General features: G+C 37.0%; 1 protein-coding gene across 3 annotated transcripts in view; it reads left to right on the top strand.

The window, feature by feature from the left end:
- Positions 1-20502, top strand: part of ETV1 (ETS variant transcription factor 1) — a 66259-nt gene that overhangs the window by 9738 nt on the left and 36019 nt on the right. For all 3 annotated transcript variants that reach the window (XM_058030326.1, XM_058030335.1, XM_058030344.1), the window contains one exon: positions 3630-3683. In XM_058030326.1, coding sequence (XP_057886309.1) covers positions 3630-3683 — 54 coding nt within the window. The remainder of the gene's footprint in view (positions 1-3629; positions 3684-20502) is intronic.

Here is a 20502-nt window from a genome sequence, read left to right as displayed (position 1 = left end):
ATGCTGCAGATGTTGTCTGCTTCAGGAGTCTGAGACTTGATGGCTCTGAATGTGGAATGAACTCATGTAGCTGCTTCTGCTATAAGCAGTAAAAGCCACGTGCTTAATATCCTTCAAAACCTTTTACCAGCCTTTTGGAATATACTTGCCTTCTCAGACCCCCTTAATTAAGTAGCTCAAGGAAATGTTCTCATTCAGATGGGTGATCATTTCAGATATCTTTTTTCAATTTCCCTCTGAATGGCAAAGTAAAAAAACAAGTTTTGCTGATTTCTGCATTGTGTCTTGTGTATGTTAACAGAAGCTTTTATAGTGGCCTTGCTAAGTTGCAGTATTTATGAATAAAAGAGGAAATGAATGGCCATGTAGATAAATGCGTAGACAGTTGTGACGCTGCAAGTTACATTTTCCTTTCAGACATTCATGTTGAAGTGTCTTTACCTGCCTATTTAATTTGCTGCAAAATCTACCTGTGATTATCCAAAATCCAGGTAGAAAAGCCCTCCTCTGCTTGAGCGATGGGATGATGTGTCCCGATGATGCAGCATCTCACAGCGAGATGCTGGTGGAAGGAGCCTCTGCATGACGATGAGTGCTTGCGTTTCAGCAGGATGAGCGTACGCAATTTCAGTTTTGCTAGTTTAGGAATAATATCAGATTAAGTGAAAGAAATAAGTACTCATTTCCACCAGTTAGCAGGTCCTTTTAATTTCTCCATATAGGCTTATGGGTTCATTTCTAAGGTACTTATGCTACTAAATTTGCATTCCAGTTGGAGATGCATGTTCCTAGTTTGAATGTTTTGCTTGCTGTTATTTGTTATATTTATGTTTGGTAGGGTTTTAAATACTCTTTAACTTGCATTGTTCCTTTCTCTACAGAGGCTTTTAAGGCTATGTTAATATTGCATTTAAAGTAAATTTTGACAGCATAGTCTCCACCTGTTTCTAAAGTGCCGATAAAGTGATGCGCTCCGTCTCTATTAAATACGCCTTCATAAATTTTGGAGATCCATGAATGAAGTACATTATTCTTGTTTACTCCATAAACAAGAGCAAATCAGTGGTAATGGCAGTAATGTAGTAGTTTCTATGACAGTTCAACCAGATATATTTTATTTTTTTCATAGAGTACTATGGCTGGGAAAAAAAAGGACCTTACTTACTGATATATACATAAATCTCTACAGCAGATTTTTTTTCTGGACTAAGTCAAATTAAACTGATAAAACCAGAATGAAGCACTGGTGAAGCTGTCCAGTGCACGGAGGATGCTCTCTGGAAAGTTATATGAGATTTCTATCCCTGTTCTGCAACCACTAAATGTAGCCTCTTTATTTAAACAGAAGGGGGTTTTGTTTTCTTTGAGGCTTTCAAAGATATCTTAGATTCACAAATTTATATATATATATATATATATATATATATCTACATATACATGTATATATGAAATGCAGGTGCATGTTAAAAAATTAATCCTGCTAGTCTCCCTGCTGCATTTGAAAATGGTGTGTGGCTTAAGAAAAATGTGTGGGATGTGTCTTCTGTAAACAAGTGACTTGATTCAATTACTTTAATTCTGAATGTACTCACAGATGCTTCAAAAACAAGTGGACTTATTAGAAATCTTAGGTACTGATTTCTAAGTAGAAGACCTTGATTTCATAATCAGATTTTTCTGTGACAATCAAATAGTTGGCATTTTTGTAAGGAAAATGCCAAACATTCACGTGTAGTCAATTGCATGAAATGTCAGAAATTGTGGAGTGTTAATATTTGGGCTCATTCTGTCCCTGAGTTCATTCTTGGTAAAACTTGTGTGGTTTCTCTAGAAGAAAGAGAAATTGAATACATCAAAATACTGGGTATATTTGGGTTGGTAGTGTTTTATACAACTTCAAATTTTGAGGAGCCAATATATCCTCAGAGGTACTGGTTTATTATAAAAGGATGAGTTACTGTCAGGTTTGATTTTGTTCAGTTTTTTTTTTAATTAGAAACCCGAACAACAAAGCAACAGTAGCTATGCTTTTTTTTTAAAAGTAAGGCTAATTACACTTAGTGTATTTATCTCACACTTCTTTTCAAATCTGTATTTGCACATTTCCAAGGTCATTTGCTTTTAAGGGGTATTTGCTGCAATTAAGAGAGTAGGATTTTAATTTTATTTTAAAACCCAGAACAAATAATTTTTCAGTATTATGAGCCTGATTCTGAACTCTTTACCCAGGAAAAAAACTTCCAGTTAAGTCATTAGAAATATTTCCTGAGTAAAGGAGTGGAGGTCTGGTCCATGAAGAGCAGTGTAATGCACATTCAAAATAATTGTGAGTAATTTTAATTAAATATATATTTTTAATTCAAATTATATAAAAACTAGTAGAAATTGCACATATATAATGGGGAACATGCATTTCCTATACTAGAAAATGTTCTGAAGGGCACGAAAGTCACATTTTATCAATTAACATATTTGAGAACATTTGATAATCACAGTTTCGATAAAAGATTATATAAGCAGCATTTACCTTTCAAATGTTATTGGGTAACCAGATCATGGCAGATGTTAACTTTTAATTAAGATAGTATGAATTATTTGCTTGTCTTTGGACAAGAACTGTGGAAAGTATTTTTAAACGGGAATTTTACGCAGCTTTGCTGCGGCGATTCCAGTTGGTGTAGATGTTGAGGAAAAGATGACAACGTTAAGAGAAGATAAGCTGGATCTCTCTTGGTGTACCAGAAACAGTCATGCTCTGAGGACGCCGCTTCTGTGTAATGTTCTGCAGTTATTTGAATGTATTCATCTATAATAAACGTTTAGTGCTATTTCAGCTTAAATGGTTTAAATGAGTTTACCACACAGTTTGAGAGATGGATAATGTCTTAGATATACAACGAAAAGGAAATGTGGTACCAGAGGAGCAAAATTATCTATCAGCAGACCGTGAAATGATTGTATTTAATAGCTCAGGTTTGTGATGGAAGTTTCCTAAAAGCAAAGACGATCTTACAAAAGGCAAATGGATGTTAGTCGTGATTTTTGTTTTAACTAAATCTTTTTTGATGTCTGAAATGTTGTCATTGAACTAGAAATTCTGTGGTCTGGTAAAATAGTTCTTTTTGAATATTTCAAACAATAACAGAAAATCCCTACTGTGTTGGCTGACTGCCACAAACAATTGGAATCACTTTTAACTAAGCTAAAGGTTTGGTAGTTTCGGGTTAAAGAAGCATTGGTGTTAATCAGTGGGATTTGGTTTTATGTGGACTTGATGCGCAGATATTTTGAAAATCAGCACTGATGAGTTTTACCAGTGGCTTGGTAGGTCCAGATCCTGGTACAGGGATTGAGGCAGGGCCAGTGAGTCCCCACATCCTCCCATTCCCATTGTTCTGTGCCAGGACTTCTCTGGACTCACGCTGCACCACACAGCTTCACCCCAGGGCTTATCTGATATTAAAATGATGCGCTTCCCTGATTTTCATACCCAACAATGAAGAAACAAAAAATCATAATTTTAAATTTGACTGTGCTTTAAATTAAGCACAAGAGTCTTTATTTATGCTTTAATGGCTTATTTTAATTCTTGGTTTTTGTTTGTTTTGTTTTTGTTTTCCTTTCTTCAGCTCAGGTACCTGACAATGATGAGCAGTTTGTGCCAGACTATCAGGCTGAAAGTTGTAAGTATACTACAAATCATCACTTTCTTGAAATATACATATTTGTATATTTATATCTGCATCTTCATATTTGTTATTTATTTTGTCATCTGTGGTCATGTGATAGCTCCTTTTGCTGATCGGTGACATCAGTGTGATGAGTAGATAAAGCAAGTGGCATTTTGATGTGCAGCCAAAAGAACTTCTTTGGGCTGAAGGTATAACCTTTAGCATGGGGCCCTTCCCTGTCATTTCCACCCACAGCCCCAGGGAAGCACGGAAACCTTAGGTTGTGGAGGTGGAAGGAGTTTCTTTGTCTGTAGAGTGTGCAGAGGAGCTTTTTAGCCAGCACAGATCAGATACTGTGGGACGGAGGATGCATCTCTGCTGAGCAGAAGTCAGGCTGCTCGACACGTTTTGTGTATGAAAGAATAAATAAAATTCTCCACGTAATCAGTCAAATACAGCCACAGCTGAAGCGTTCTAAAGTTGTCTTAGCATGTGGCATTTTCTTGCTCAAACAATATTTTCCTTTGAGTTAATTGGTGAGAACAGGAGTTATGTTAAGCTGGTTGCTTTGCATTGTTTTCTACTTAGTTAACAAGAGTCTAAACTTATTTTTATCATCCTGTACCCCTCAAGTCTTGCCTTTACCTATTAGAATGCTCCTATTCAGTTAAATGCTGGCTCCATTTTGCTGTACCTGATGTTCTGTGGTATTGGGTGATTGCAAGGGCATAGCATGAGAAACGTCTGACAGTCACAGGCTTCTTGGAGCTTCTTTTTGTAGTTCTGTTCTTCATAGCAAGGCTTCTCCCCGTCATCAGATGTCTGTTCTAAACAGTGTCTGCTGATTGCAGCAGAGCACATGGTAGCTTTTCCATTTTGCTGAATAACTTAAATAGTTTATCCTATTGGAGTGAATAACTGCAGTTCACTAAACCAGATAGCTGTTAAACATGGCATTCATGTACTGAAATATTAAGATTAATATAGAGAGATTAGGAAGAATTGCATTTAAATTGTCTTTAAACCAAAAAAAAAAATCACACTTACTGAATTTTCCTATAAATCTTTTAGATTATTTTTCCACTTATTAAGTAGCTGTTTTAAGAAGAATTAATTGAGAGTATTCATAACAGCATTTTGTGAGGCAAAAAAAAAAGCCCACACTTTTTTTTTAATCCCCTGGAATTGTTGCTGTGCAGGATAGTATCCCTGCACAGCAACAATTTAAATTAATTTTTCTGTTAAAGTTCCTGTACATATGCTAACCAACAATCGTGGTAACTTTTAAACTTTGAAAATTGCCTTTTATAACAGAGGTTTTGTTTTTTTTACCTCTGTCTTCAAAGACTTATAAAAAAAATTAAATTATAATACAAAAGAGAGAACAATTTATACATTGAAAATCAGATATGTTACTTTACATATGGATCTGTGTCCAAATATAGTCATTCATGCATATGCCTTTGTGTAAGAGTACAAAGTTCAACTGGGGCTTCTATTAACCCACAATTATCGTTACACAACAAGTCAATGATTCTTGGAAAATAATTTGTGGACTATGAAAAGCCCTATTGAAGCTGGCCACTGCTTTTAGTGATAAAGAAATTCTCCTAATATGGCTATTTTATTAATGCTGTTGTGTTTCAAAGTTCCTTAGCCACAGCTTACACTGTATTATCAAAGGAACATTTATTTCTTCATTTCAGTTGGTTTCTTTATCTTAAGTAAAGGTCAGGAGAGCTTCCTGGAGAGTTACTCTGGCAAAGGTTATGGAGTTTCAGACATATACTTGGATATAATGTATGTAGCTGTGGGCTCTGCAAAACAGGAACAGAGATCAACATAACCAAAGCCATGGGGAAATTACTGCTGCAGAAGTAGCACAATTGTGACTGTTTTCTCTAGATCCAAGCCTGCCTTCAAACTCCATTATAATGACTTGCTCTATATAGTCTATAACTGTGCAGTACTGAGGCCATTACTGGCAGCAGTCTGGCAGAAGCACTTGATTTCCTTTTTTAAAAATCTACTTAAATTAATTTTATTTATTTTAATTTTTATTTTTACATGGGGGAGAATGGACAAGCTGTCATAGATTTAGTGTTTAATACATTTAATTGAGGCAAATGTGAAGAAGGACGGCAGTGTATACCAATGAAGGGGTTGCAGCCACTTTAGTTTAAAGGCATCTAAACTAAACTGTGCTTTGCTACAGAAATAAGGGTGTGTATGTGATGTGCAAAGCGTGTAAATAAAACAGAAGTGTTCCAGTGAAACAGTTACAATCTGCAGTCCAGGTAGAAAAAATAATGACATTTTATTTATAGCTTCATTGCTTGAGAAAGGGGCTTTAAAGCCGAGACAGATCTGTCCTGTTAAACTGAAAGTTGTGATGTTAAATTGAAACATTAAAAGGAGACTTAAGAAGCTTCAGTAACAGTGGCAGTTTTGAAAAAGTGTGGTGAAAATTTTCTTGCCTAGAAATCACCAGCTTGGTGATCTGAAGAAATCAGCTCTTGAAACAAGATGTGGAAGATAGTGGAGGAGCTGATATGCCAAGATCATGTGCTGCGTCCTAGCACTGAGCAGGATTGAATGCCCCTTAAAGTGCTGTGGCTTTTGCCTTTATTATCTGTAATAATGATTTTAACTAGTGAAACTGCACTGGTATTAGTAACTAGGGGAAACATTTAGTTTAGATTAGATATACAGTCCACTTTGTCCACTCAGGGATTTAACTTCAAAGCAAGCTTGGGCCCATGAATATTTCAATTATGACTTGCTATAAAACTTCAATCACTTTTTGAAAAGCAAACATAATGTGTGTATTTATAGTTAGGTGTGGGCTTTAGATATTATGGGTGAGATCAACAGCCAGCATAACTTCATGTGGTATTATTGACGTTATTGGAATTACGCACATTTCTATTAGCTAAGGATCCAGCATGTCAAGCTTTAAGCTGTTTAAAAGTAAAATTTGTTTTGTTACTCCTTTATGGTTTCTGGAAAGAGGCCCTTCCTACCATAAGAATCTTAGTAATTCTTATTTACTGCACTTTCAAACCTTAATTTTTTGTCATCATAGTCCCATCTTCTCTTACTCTTTTATTAAATATTTTTAACTTGGCATATCTATCACAAAGAACCTTTTTGTAATTTTATGTAGAGTGAGTGGAATTTAGAGTAGATAACAACTAGCTTGTTTGGCTGAAATTTGAGAAACAAAATGCAGTTTCTTGTACCTTTCTACTTTCTGTGAGCACTGAAATTCTTGAGTTCTAGGAAGCAACAATGTGTATAAAAACTTTTTTTTGTTTGAAATTATACTGGAAAAATATTGAATTGCATATTAAATAGTGTCATTTTCTTAGTTTTTCAATTTCATTTCATTCTCACAAGAAATAAAAGTTCCACAGAAAGAGTGAGGAATCTTCTACAGGCTTTTTCCCAAAAATTCTGTTTTAGGCAGGTTGGTTTTGTCTCTTTCTAAATCTGCTTCTATAATGCAGTTCACTTGTTTGCTGAACATTCAAGTAACTTCCTAATGACTATTCTTTAACAATAACATGAAAAGTTGTGTAAAGCAAAGATGTAAAAATCTGTTTGCTCTAAAAAGGTTTTGGTGTGGTCTTTTAATCAACATACTTCATGTGACACTTTTTCCTAATTCTTACCCAATTCATAAAACCTAATTAAGCTGTTTTTCCCTCCATGTAGAGTCAGTATTCACATTTGGAGAAGGGTGACCTGTGTTAACTTCCTCAGATAAGGTTTCCTATTGTTTCAAGTCCATTTTCATATACTGAGGAGGAGCCAGATCCTGAACTGGTTGTAATCAGTGGCAAGGCTTTCAGATACTGTAGAACAGCAAGGACTTTCCACTCCAGGAGCAAAAATGAATAAAGTGTTCAGTTTGCTTGAAGTCAATAGCTGTTGAGGTGAAGATTACTTGCTCCCATTGTTTGGATGGTTTCTGTGACAGACACAAGAGGAAGTAGGTAGGATTTGCTGATGTTTAAAAGATGTAGTTGGCAAAGAAAACTTGGTATTGTCAACAAAACACTGAATTGTAACGCGACCTTGGTACAGTTGGTTATGAATGGGGATTACTCGGCACCAAACTTGATTGCCTGGTGTCTTAATAGTATAATCATGGTTTATTTTGTTTTAATGATATTTATTTGCATGGATCTACTTTTTCAGAGTTTTCTCTTTTTTATTTCTTTTGCCCTGAAATGTTAGTTATGTATTTAAAATTAAGCATAAATTCTAGGTTTTGGCTTTTATTTGCTATGGAGTTTCGGTTAATGAGGATTTGTCTTGTGCTTCACCTTCTTGATCATTTTCCTTCCTTCTTGTTTATTTTGTTCCTGTATTGTTTCCGAGATCATCACAGCCTTACCTTACCACTGCCAAGGGGTAAATGTTAGTGTTAGACCACAGCTGTTGACAGTAAATGGGAAGGGCTGGCTGTAAAAATCCATGCTTCTCCACGTCTGATTAAACTTTAAGATAGAAAAAAATACTTTTTTTAGTAGTGATTTTGTCACTGATCTTTCATGACCTTTATTCTTTCTCTTACCTCTTTTTTTGTTCCTCCAGGTTTAGTAAAGGGGCGCTTTCAATGTAGATGCCAGGAATCTTAAATTATTCAGGGATGTGCTTTTTAGATGCTCTGCTTCAATCTTTAAAAGCCTGTTAAAGAGAGATTCTTTACATAGGCTTCAGGTAGCTGTATTCTTCTGTCATTTTAACTAATGGTGTAGGATATTCCAAATGCAGTTTAAATGAGGAAAAGCTTTAATATTTATTTATATATTTGCAGCATACAAAGGAATTCTTTTTTTACATTACCATATTAAAAATGCTTCTTTTGGTTTATTTTCTTTCTCTTTCTTTCTGTGATTTAAATTTCAAAAGTGAATTTCTGAATTAGAAGAGCATTTTCTGCTTGCTTTAGTATGGCAAGAGCTGGTGAGAAATTGACAGAGGTTAATTTTCCCTTCTTTTGACATATTTTGGAGAAGAAACCCCACACAATAAAGGTAGAAAACACCAGCATACTAGGAGTTCTGACAGGTCTACTGAAGTCAAAATGAGGTATATTTACTGGTATTAGTTTTGGTTTTCATGCAGAATAGTTTAATTTTGCAGCTTCTAGAAGAGATTTTTGTGGACTGAAAAAAATGTCATCTTTTAATGTGATGATTCACTTCATAGGCAGCTGGTAGTCATGTCTTGGTAGTGCACAATGTTCTAGAAATTACAGTTGGTAGCGTTTTGGTTGTGGCAAGTTGCACACACCAGCATCTTTTCAGTGGCTTTTTTTTTTTTTTTTTTTGAGATTTATTGTATTTTATTTTATTATGCCTTTAGTTAGAGTCTGTGTGTCTGGAATAACCTTTTCTTTGAGTGTAGCTCTGCAAGTGTGGTACTACAGCAGGCAGTCTGACAAATATCCTGCAAGGTGGTGCTACTTATTCCTGGTGCTGAGCTATTCCCTGGTAGGGCTTTTGCTGCAGCTGTGTTTTGTTTCTTGCCACTTGTCTTGAAACTACTTCCTTCCATAGGTCAGATGTTGTCAAATACAGAGACATTTGCTTACTTCTTTTAGTGCATGCCCCACTGTGATGGATTCTTTCTTAAGGGCTGTGAGAGTCGGGGCTCTGTGGTTTGTTCCTGCCTTTAGCTTTGCATGACCTTGGGCACGTTGCTTAACATCTTTGTTTCTGGTTTGAAGTAGGTACAGAAATGCATGTATCACTCTGCTGTGAGATACACAGCTTTCTTAATGATCACTTATCTGGAGATCTCAAAAGCATTTTACAAAGACAGTCCAGTGCAATTGCTGTTGTAAGAGCTGGAGAGGTCAGACTGAGGAGTCGATGCTGACCACCTTATCTCCCTTCATAGTTGCCTTAGATAGCCTTGCTTCTTTCATTGTATCCCTGAGCACTTGTTTCCTTTGTTTAAAGCCGACTGAAACTGTTACCACCTGTTAACTTTCCTTTTCCTTTTCCAATTTTTTTCCTTAATTCACATTCAAAAGAAATTAGGATTTGGTGTCTTTCAGAAAACTCATTTTGTAGCTCATTGATGGGCATTAGTCTGTGCTAATAAGGGTTTTGGTTTTCTTCTTTTTCCTCTAGAAGATTATTGGAAATATTTAAATCTGCCATACACTTGTGACCATAATTGCAAGATTTGATTCTTGAAAAAGTTATACTGTGAGGGAGAGTGTCGACTGTAATGCCTTTAACTTGTGATCTTAATAGTAGAGAATTTGTGGGCTTGCTTTGATTTTAATAAGCAGTTTTTGCTTATTTGCTTATCTGCTTGTATTTTTATACTAAATTTCCAGCTTTGAAGGTGCAAAGATTTGAGATTCTCCGGGATTGCAGTAGTGGTAATGTCTCACAGATTATGTAAATACTTGTGGTGGCAGTAGCCCTGTGAAACAAATTAGAAGACCCCCATCAAGAACGCAGCTTTTGGTTTTTAAAACTTCTAAAGCGGAAGCTTTCTTTCAGAGTGCCCAGCAGGCTGTGATGTGAATTTTACTGGTAATGGAAAGGTACCTCTGGGCATCCACAGAGACAGCAGACACCGCATGCAGACCGGTTTAACTGCCCAGGACCAGTCTGAAGCTGATGGTCTCCAGCAGTGGGGGCATGGGGGAGCCCAGGCAGCTGGACAGGGCTCTTCCTGCGGGGTTTTGTGCCCCTGTCTGCCCACGGCCCTTCCACTGCCATGTCCCTGCTCATCCAAGCTGAGTTAGTTTCCTTTCCTTCAGCCCTGTCCTTGTCTGCTGCTTTATTGCAGATTAAAGGCTTGGGTTGCATGTGAAGGTTATCAGCTAATGAATAAACTTCAGTCATCCTGTCCTGTGATAAATCTGTCTCCTAGATCAAAGATGAAGCATGTAGACCTTTTTCCTTTCAAATGGTAATTTCTTAAGGCTGTCAGGTCACTTCCTAACGGCTGTTTACATGAAAACAAAAACATTAAACATATTTTATTCAAAATGTTGAATTCTCAGATTTGAAAAAACCTTCTATTTCCTCTCTGAGGGAGCCTCCCCTCCTTCCTTCTGTGGAGGTCTCGTCTGTGGAAATACAAGTGATCCTCACATTGTAACTTGTGGTCACAGCAGTATTTTCTTAGGACTACCATTATTTCTGTTACAAACCAGACAGTTGTTAATTTCATCAGGAGTATTAGAACATTTTTTCACTTCCAGTTGTATTAAAATGTGCATAAACTTCTTTTAGCTGTATTTTCACACTGAAGCCAAGCAAGGCAGACCGAAGGGTCTTTGTGATTCTATTTTGATACAAAACCCTTATACTAAAGCTCCTTTCCATGCAGTGTTTTTGCAAAATGAGTTTTGTATTTCAAGAGCAGTGTAAATACTGATTTGAAAATCTATAAGCTCTGGAATGGTCTAAAATAAGGAGGCAGTCTGCAAGCTGAGTTCATCCACTTTATATATCACATATGTTTCTTTACATAAAATGTGTTTGCGGTCTGTATAATTTTTTTATCTTTTTATTTCTGCTTGCTGCCTCAGCAACTGGAGATAGAAATCAGGCTCTCCTACAGAGTGCTGTGAAGTTTTCAAGTGATATAGCAGTTAAAAAAAGGAGGAGAGAGTGAAACTCCTCAAGACGTCAGTTCAGCACTGACATGCTTAACACACGTTTGTGTCACGTAGGACAGAGGTACCCCTCTGTAAGCTTACAGGAAAAATAGCCCTTGTTTCAGGTTCTGAGTCCTTTTGTTTTCGTCCTGTGCATTTCAGTACTAGGAAGTAGATACAGTGAAGCCATTTATAAGCTGATCAATATGCAAAAATTATTATATTTATTAATTCTTTTAAAATTTAGAAGTCATCAGTGTTTTTTTTTTTTTAGGAATGGTCTAAACCTAGTCTAAACTTGTAAATGGAAAACTGATTATTTTATCAAGGCGTGTGCTTGTCTTTTCCCTGAGAAGGATTATTTTCTTTTTCCTTCACTTATTCTTCATTCTCTTTGTCTTCAAGACATTACTCTTACCAGTTCCTGGATTCTAGTATGACCTTGATGAGGTGAATGGAGAAGTGAACTGTTTTGGTAAAGGATATCTTTATTCTTATGTATTTATTTCTTCTGTAAGCTGAGGATTATGCATGTTAGAAAAGAGTGAATCATTAGCAGCTTTATTTCTGGTTGTCTTTTTTCCTGTGGCTGTTTATGAACTTATTCAGCAAATGTGGTTGCCAGTAAGTTAATGTAGTGAAATATTTTCTAGCAGTGACATTTACTGCCGAGTCCTGCAGTCACTGAATAGGAAGGTTACTGACTGGCCAGGTTTTTGTCTTTGAATTTATATATTATGAATCGTCATCAAGGACATTTGAAAAATTACATGTGCAAAAACAATTCCCAGTCTTGCTAATTTGGTCCTCTTTGCTCAAAGGTTGTTTCCTTTCTGCTTACAATGTATACCTAGAAAAGATAAACAGTTTAATTATTTTTTAATACTCTGTCTTCATGCTGTAACTGAATGCAATGTTTCCTTACTTAACAATCTGTTAAAACATTTCACACGGCCAAAGCAATACGAGAAATGGAGACAGCAAGGACTTTTTAAACTGTCAGTATTCTGTAAAGCCAAAAAGTTTTAAGCATTTTGCATTAGAATTTGGGAGCTAGATTAATACAAGTCTATATAGTCAGTGTGTGTGTGTGAATATATATATATATGTATACATGCGTATAGGAAATACAACATGTAATTGTCAGTCTAACTGATTGTATGCACTTATAAAATAATCATAAAACTTTAGGAATGCTTGGCTTCAGAAAGCATCAGCAAGTGTATTAGTAATGTATGTTCAGCGAGTCTCACATACATTAGGAATGCTTTAAGTAGCAGCAGAAGCCTTAAATATCCGTGCTGAACACGAGCACCTGGTTGCAGGTGGTCAAGCTTCCACTGGCTCCAGAAAGAGCACTTTGCTAAGAGTCTTTGAAAATCGGCCCACTTAAATATAGTCTTGACTTTATGTTCCCAGACGTAACCACTTCTGACAATGGCTTCTTTGTTTCCCTGTTGAATCAGTGATAAAAATTGTGAGCTGAATTTTACTGTTGACTTATTTCAGCGGCCCGCACCTTTTCCACTGGAGACTGCAGGTTTTGCAGTAGTGAAATAGAGAATTAGATTCCAGCCTTGCTTGAATGATTTGTAAAAGCGATCTGTTAGAGTTATTACTGGTGAACATTTGTGAAAATTGAACATTGAAGCATGGAGGGCACATGTATTTAGAGTGGTGACAGTCCCTTTCTCCACATGATGTAAACAAACATCCCATTAACTACCCTGACTTTGTGTTGTTTTATGAATATATACTTATTGTTAAAGGCAAAATTGAATTAAAAATAATCTCAAAATGCAGTTTTGTTCAGTTTTAGTGCCTAACATTGAGAGCCACTAAAATAAAAACAAATTGTAAATAATCTTTTAAATTAGTTCTTTAATTCATGCTAGAGAGCACTCAGTGTGGAGTCCATTTCATTATTTATTGTTTTCTCTTACTTTTGCATATACTTGAGTAGCTATCTGACAAGCATGATTATCCTTAAGGATAATCTTTTATTAGGATGCTCTTGTATTATGAGGATATTCCTGTTTTTATAGGGACACAAACTGACGCATTGGTTATAGCTCCTGAGGCTGAGCTACTTCTAACTAGAATCAATCTTCTGACACTGGTTGTTTGGATTATGGCAGAACCAACAATTAAATCCAGTTTCTTTCACATTTTGTCCAGCTGCAAGAACAAGATCAGTGACCCTCACATTTATAGATGGCTGTTAGCTCTTTGCATGAATACATCAGAAAAGAACAACAAAGATAACAATTATACTGATGTAACTTGAAACTTTTCCTTAAGAGGTGAGATGAGGCAGAATCAGTTCCTGTTTGTTTTCTGCTGTGGGCATCTTTCCTAAATATCAAGGTGATGATACCTTTAAAACAATAAATAGAAAATACAAAATTGTTAATTTTACAGTTTATTGTTATGTTTGGTAAAAATGCTTGTTATAGTTTCCAGAGTTTTCTTCATAATTTTGTTTCTATAAAACTATTTAAATCCAGACCTGATATGTCAAACTGCATAGTTACCTGAAGTGGAAAGTGTGCATGTGTGTGTATGTGTAAAATGCTGGGATATTATTGGGTATTTTAGTAATGGAAACTACGCAATGCTTAGCCATTACCTCTCACAATTTAAATTAAATTTTGAAAATTGCTGCAAATGGAGATCCTGTCCTCAGAAAAGCACACAGACCCTGATATAGTGGCCAGCTCTTCTCTTTGCATTTAACTTTATTGATAATTCCCAGGTAGGAATACAATTTAAGTTTTCTCCCAGGCTTGATTTTACATTAAGAACTTCCTCTTTAGCAGAAGCTCTAAAGGTGGATTGCCTCTTTTTGCACCGTGCCTGGGAGCCTTTGGAGCCAGATACATTATCAGTAGCTGTAGGAACAAGTGCCCCGATCTCCTCCCTGGATTTTAACAAAGCAAATGCAGGTGAAGAGCAGCCCTGTTTCTCTGTGTGGATGTGGAGGTAGCAGATGCAATGTAGAGGGATTAAAAATTCTTTGAAATTTTTTTTTTCCCTCCCTATAATCATCTTCAGCTATCCACGTGTTTTAGTTCAATTGCTACAGAACCCAGCTGGTTGAATTTTATTAGGTTACCACTTCCTCCTCCAGAGAGCCTTAAGCTTCTGTTTATTTTGGGGGCAGGGAGAGCTCCTGGTCCTGCCTCACCTGCTCTCCTCAGACATCAAAGTGAGCCAGTTCACTCCTCCTAGCTTAATCCTTCCCTTCTCCCTCCCGCCAATGTTCTGCAAATTTCCTTGTATTCTTCCCAGTAATCCGGTGCCCCTGGTATTAGTCAGCAGGTTCACTTTTACCCTAGAGGTACCTGCTAGGAGGCAGAGACCCTCTGGCAGCACTTTCCACTCGACTGCCTGCAGCTGTGAGTCTCCTACAGCTGGACAGGTAAATTGTCTGGAAAGGAAGGAGAGCACCTCAGGAAGGGGACATAAATTGGAATAAAACAGTGCCTGTGACAGCATTTCTGTGGGATTGCTTCTTTTGGAGGTTGAGAAACTGTCTCGGTAACTGCAGCTCCTGCTGCCTGAAAATACTTTGCAGACAATTCTTAACGGGAAAGTGAAAATCTTTTGGGGATAGAGGCAAAGAGGGATCAACTAACCACAATTGTGCCAAAATGTTCCATGCTTGAGGGTAGAAGAGTAGAGACAGTTTTCTAATACTGTGTGGCAGTTCAGCCAGGTAGCAGCTGCCCAAATACACTGTCAGTTTATGACAAAGGACCTATAGTGCCTTACCTAGGTATTTACTAGAAGCCTCTGGAAAAGTTTGCCTTGGAATTGGTCTACCTTTGCATTTTAGTGAGTAGGTTATCTTTTATTGATATTTACTGCAAGTTACTCCCCGTACCCCCCCAGTCTAGTGGCTTACCCTTTTGGGTGGGCTTTTTACTTGTTGTTATACTGAATATACTCAGTGAATATACTATGAAGTTTTTGACTGACATGATCCTTTGAAATGAGAAGCAAAGTGGCTACAAATATCTGAATTATCTCAGTGGTGCCTTCAGGACTTCCAGTGTCAGAAGGCTGCAGGTGTACCCTCAGTAACTAATGAGCATTTCAGAAATTGCATCTCCACAGATAAGCAAATCAGGGATATCTTGCACTAAAAGTGAGGATTTATAGAGGTGAACCAATTATTAAGTGGAATGCGTACAACCTCTAATATTGTGCTTCCTCTCCCACACTAACTGGGAACCCCTCCACCTCTCAGGGGAGGCTGCATCTGTCATGGCAAGAGGGTCTTGGGTTAGCTGCCCAGAAATAGCTACACTGGCAGAATGTTTTAGTGTCTTAGCACACAAGCTGTAGAAAATTCCAGTTAAAGAATGACACTTACTTTCCTTTGTGAAGAAGGTCCTAGAAGAATTTTTTTGCTGAACAGGGGCAGGACCATAATGTTTAATTGTCACATAAGGTGTCCTGCAGGGAAATGGCATATGCCTGCATTTTAGTGATGTTTTGTTGGTCACCTTTTCCCTGAGTATAAATGCCCTTGTATAAATCTGCCTGATGGATACTGATGCAGACTTGGTGCCCTGTAGGTGCAGTGAACTCTTCTCTGTTTTCTATTTCAACACTTTTTTTGGCCTCGGGTGCTAATCTCAAAGACTTCATATTAATGCCAGATCATAGTCAGGACAGGGAAAATTATGTTGAATATAGAGAATTAACATAATCTAGAGATGAACATGTGATTCAATTAATTTAGAATTGAGTTTCATCAATGCATTCTTTTTGTCTTTTAGTCATTAATCTGTAATGCTTTTTGCTTAAAAAATTAGCAAAGAAAAAACCTGACTCCAAAGCAAGAGCAAGTTATTTTAGCAAACAGTGCTGGCTAAGATGGATGCATTACTGTAGATCTTAATGTCCAGAATTTTCCAATATCAATTGTAGGTAAATGGGCTGTTATTTTCCATCCTGCAACTCCTTGTTTGTAAACAAAAATAAATTCCAGCTTGTGCTGCAGTTTGTTTTCACCTACTTGCTACTTTTTCCTAAGTCAAATTCAAAATAAATTTGTTTTCTATTCTCATACCATGTCATCTGAGAACATTCCATGTAGGCTTTGAGGAAAAAATCCCACAATTTTGGGCTGTCTTTTATTCTTTACCTTCCCCCCACATCCTTTCCCACCCCCTAAGGATGTAAAGGCTATACCATTGCATAGCGTTCATGCAATTCAAGTAGACCATTAATTGACATGTACAATATTGTAGGCTTTAGTTTGGAAGAGAAAATAAGCAATTTGCTTCGTTTTGCAGCATGAGTTCTAACTGTTATTAAAGTGCATTTGTAGTTGCATATTTTCCAGTAAAGGTGACAGATTACTTCAAAGCTGGTATTTTCTTTTTGTTAAACAAGGTTCTCAAATAGATCCATCTTGCCCACGTATTCTATTCTTGCCAGTTGGCTTTGAAAGCTGGTGCTTGGGCTCATCGTTCAGAACTAGCTTCCAAAAAATGAGGTCCCATGCTGTTTCTATCTTTTGAGCTAGTAGGGGCTGGAAGGATCTGATCTGAAGCCAAGGCGAAGACTGAATTGATGGAATCATATATAACGGCTTTGCCAAGTGCTGCCCAGTGATGAAGTCCCACTTTCTGGGAAAGAGCACTGAGACAAGGGGTGGCAGAGCATTCTCTGTGTTAAAGGCTGTCCAGAGATTTTCTTTTCTGGACTTAGAGTCAGGTTACCACATAAGAACTAGCTTTTTATTGAATGCTTTTTCACACATTTACAAGTTTTTACTTTTTTCTGCTTGCTACTTACCCATTTTCTCCCCAGTTATACATATCAATTTGAAAAGGAAAAAATCTTTCTGCTCTTTATCACAGTATTACACATATTTTGGCCATATGTAATGTATCATTGCAGAGACATGCTTACATATTCAGTATGCTTACTTTCATTTGACTCTGTGTGCACACAACAATACCCAAACATATATGCAGCCTGTTTCAGGTGAGCAGTCACTACTTGGTGAGTCTAGATGGAGCCCAGCTCTCTTTAGGTCAAAATTCTGGATCTTGAAGGAGTTCTAGTTTTCTAGATGCAACTGTAAAATGGAGAATAATATCAAGATCATGTATTTCTTCAAAAAGATACTTGACGGGAATGCATAGATTACTCCCATCCCCACCCTCCCTTCCGTTGCTAGCAGCTTTCATTTGTAAGGTAGTGAAAGTTCTGGTCTCTTGTCTATGTTCAGCTTTTCTATAAACTGCCAGGATAGTCTCTGAAACCACAGTGATGATGCATATCTGTGTGTCAGATATCCAATTTGTCACCAACTTCTTCCAATATCTGGCAGAGAGCAGGACCTAAATGAAATCCAGTTGACTGGAGCTCAGCTAAGATCTGATAGAGGTGACTTTGATAGATAAATGGTTGAAGAACCTAGTGGAGTCTGTGTAGATGTAATCTCTTCAACCACTTTTAAATCAGTTCACAGCCTTCAAGTCTTGCTCATTTCTGCAGCTCTTGCAGTGGTCAGAAACAAAACATTTTTTTTGCAAGAGATCACGTAGGGTGAAAACAACTGCAGATCTTGCCTCAGTCGTCCATGCTTAAAGTCACTTCTATCTTCAGCTATGGCAGTCTTAGGTTTTACAGGCTTTTTATTCAAAATCATTGGAACAGTTTAGATGGCAATTCTTGATTACCAGCCTTTACTCTCCCAGCTCTCTTCATCTGTCACCTCTCCTACATGATATTTTTATTTCAGGTTCTCTGGCTGCATACCTCATCTAGCAGCACCACAATAACCTCTGGAGTATGAATGAATGGTCAGCTATATCAAATTCCTGCTTCTGATCACTCCTGAGCATCTCAAAGTTACCAGTCAAACTTATCATCAAAATATATAGTAAAATGAAATTGAAAGAGCACACTGCTTTGGCATCCTGACGTCTTTAATCTGATTCTTATTGTTGAAATTCAGAATGCAGCTGTCTACAAAGGTCTAAAGCTCAAGTCATAATGATCTAGAAATAAATAATCAATACATGCCTTCCAGAATGCAGAAGGCTGTTGTTTCATGAGTTGAATGCACACTTTTGAAACCTCTTTGGAAAATATATATAAAGCCTGGCATTCCCACCTAGAAAGCTATAGAGAAAGTATTAAGTTTCATAGTTCATTGCTTAAGGTAAGCAAATACCTATACTGAATGTATGATTCAAATGTTAAGGTGACTGTTGCAAAAATAAGGCATTTCAGGACTCGTGAACCCACAGTGTTGTGCTTGGATTTTTTAAAAATGTTTTCTGATAAGAGCAGCTAGGTCACTACTAACACCTAAGACATAACTAGCATTTTATGCTCTTTGACGAACTGTTCAACAAACTGTTTAAAAGCAGATTTTTTTTTTACTAATGCCTACCTGTTGTACTTATAGCATAAACAGTTTGTTTGAATCATCAGGTGAGTGCTGTTAAGTTATAGTGAGCGAGGAAAATGGCAAAAACATGAATTAGGGTCCCTGTCCTTAAGTGTGTTTCAGTTTGCATTTTGATAGCAGTTTAGAAATGTTATCGCCTGTTTTGTCACAGACATAATTCACATCTTTCTTCAGGCACTGTAAACAAGAGAAATGGTTTAATGGCTCCATAAAAGGCACTCTGTGCTGATAGCTGAGATTAGACCCTTTAGTAATGGATTTTTGTGTGTTGGGGGAAGGGGAGGGCTTGGCAGAAGTAAATGTACTGGAAAAGAATCTTGGAGAGACTCTGATGTATCTGAAGTGCCTGCTGCATTGCTGTATGTATCGAGAGATAGATTTAGAGTGTGACAGTGTTGCCTTTATCAGTACAGGGGCCTTTCCTTCTTGCATTTGAAATTTTACCAAGTATTATCTTGGTTCACCTCAGTCAGTCTAGTACCTGGAGTTGCAGTGGTATCAACTTAAGTATTTTTATGACTTCTGTCTTTTCATCTTGCTGTTGAGTCAAGTCCCCTAGAAATCTCTCAAAACTTACATTGCATATTAACCATTTTGCCTTAATTAATGATAAAAATTAGTGAGTTTATTTACAGAATTGGGTTTAGAGAATGATTTGAGAGCATAAATTTGAAAAACAGCTCAGAAACAGCATGTTTAGGCCATGACTTACTGTTTCTTTCTTTTCTCTTCAGGTACTCAAAAACCTCAAATGTAATACGTGTGAATATAGTATTATTAAGAGACATCAGAGTTCACTATCAGGAGCAAGTGTGGTACAAAATCAGCTGCTATCAATTGATTTTATACCCTATAGTAAATGTTCCTGACCCATAAGTGTGGATAGGACATCTTTGTCTCTTTGGTCAGTAGAGTAAGCATTGCCTGCCATTAGCCAACATCACTGAATTACCAGTTATATTTTGTGGCTTTTTAAAGTATGTTTAAAACCATTCTTCCTCAGAAATAAGATTTTATCATGTGTTCTGGACAGGAATCTGAAGTTTGAAAGTTAAAATGTTACTTTTTGTTCAAAGGAGAAATGACTTGCCATTGCATATAACATATTCCTAATTTCCTCTTCATCTTGAATAGTCACCTCTTGAATTGAAAAATATTTTAAGCCATTGCTTAATGCAGTGCATTTTAGGGCTTTCTCAAAAGAAGTAGATTCAGTTCTGTTTGTACAGAGGTGGTACACTTCCTGTTTCTCAGGCTAGAAAGTGTACATATCAGACTCCTCTGAGACAAACCAATTCCTCCTTTGGCTTCAGAGTTCTTAATAAAATTGTTCTTCATTTGAGTGGTGCGGTTCTTCATTCTTTGGGTGTTATTATGAACAAAATGTTCAGGGATTAGGCTGTTGACAGATAGCAAAGTAGAACAGCACTTCTGAAGGATGGATGGCAGTTTCCACCCCATGTTTTTGCATGTTACATGTGAGTTTACTTTGTGGTGAAATCATTATGGCTTTGTATAAAATCTAGTTCTGTACAGCAGCACATTATGTATAATATGCAAGCCCTTTTACTCTGCAGATATAAATAGACATATTTATGCACAGAGAATATGCATACAGTAATTTATTATACCTTCATCAATTTGCAATATATGGCAGCAGTCATGCTTGCCTTATATCTGTGTGTTGGCTTTGGAGATGCTCCAGACAGGGTCTGTGGGGCAAGGGTCTGTTTCTGATACCGATAAGCCTG

The sequence above is a fragment of the Melospiza georgiana genome, chromosome 1 (genome assembly GCF_028018845.1).
Source record: "Melospiza georgiana isolate bMelGeo1 chromosome 1, bMelGeo1.pri, whole genome shotgun sequence".
Taxonomy (NCBI): domain Eukaryota; kingdom Metazoa; phylum Chordata; class Aves; order Passeriformes; family Passerellidae; genus Melospiza; species Melospiza georgiana.
Note: the sequence above shows the minus strand (reverse complement) of the source record. Positions and strands in the feature narration are given on the sequence as shown.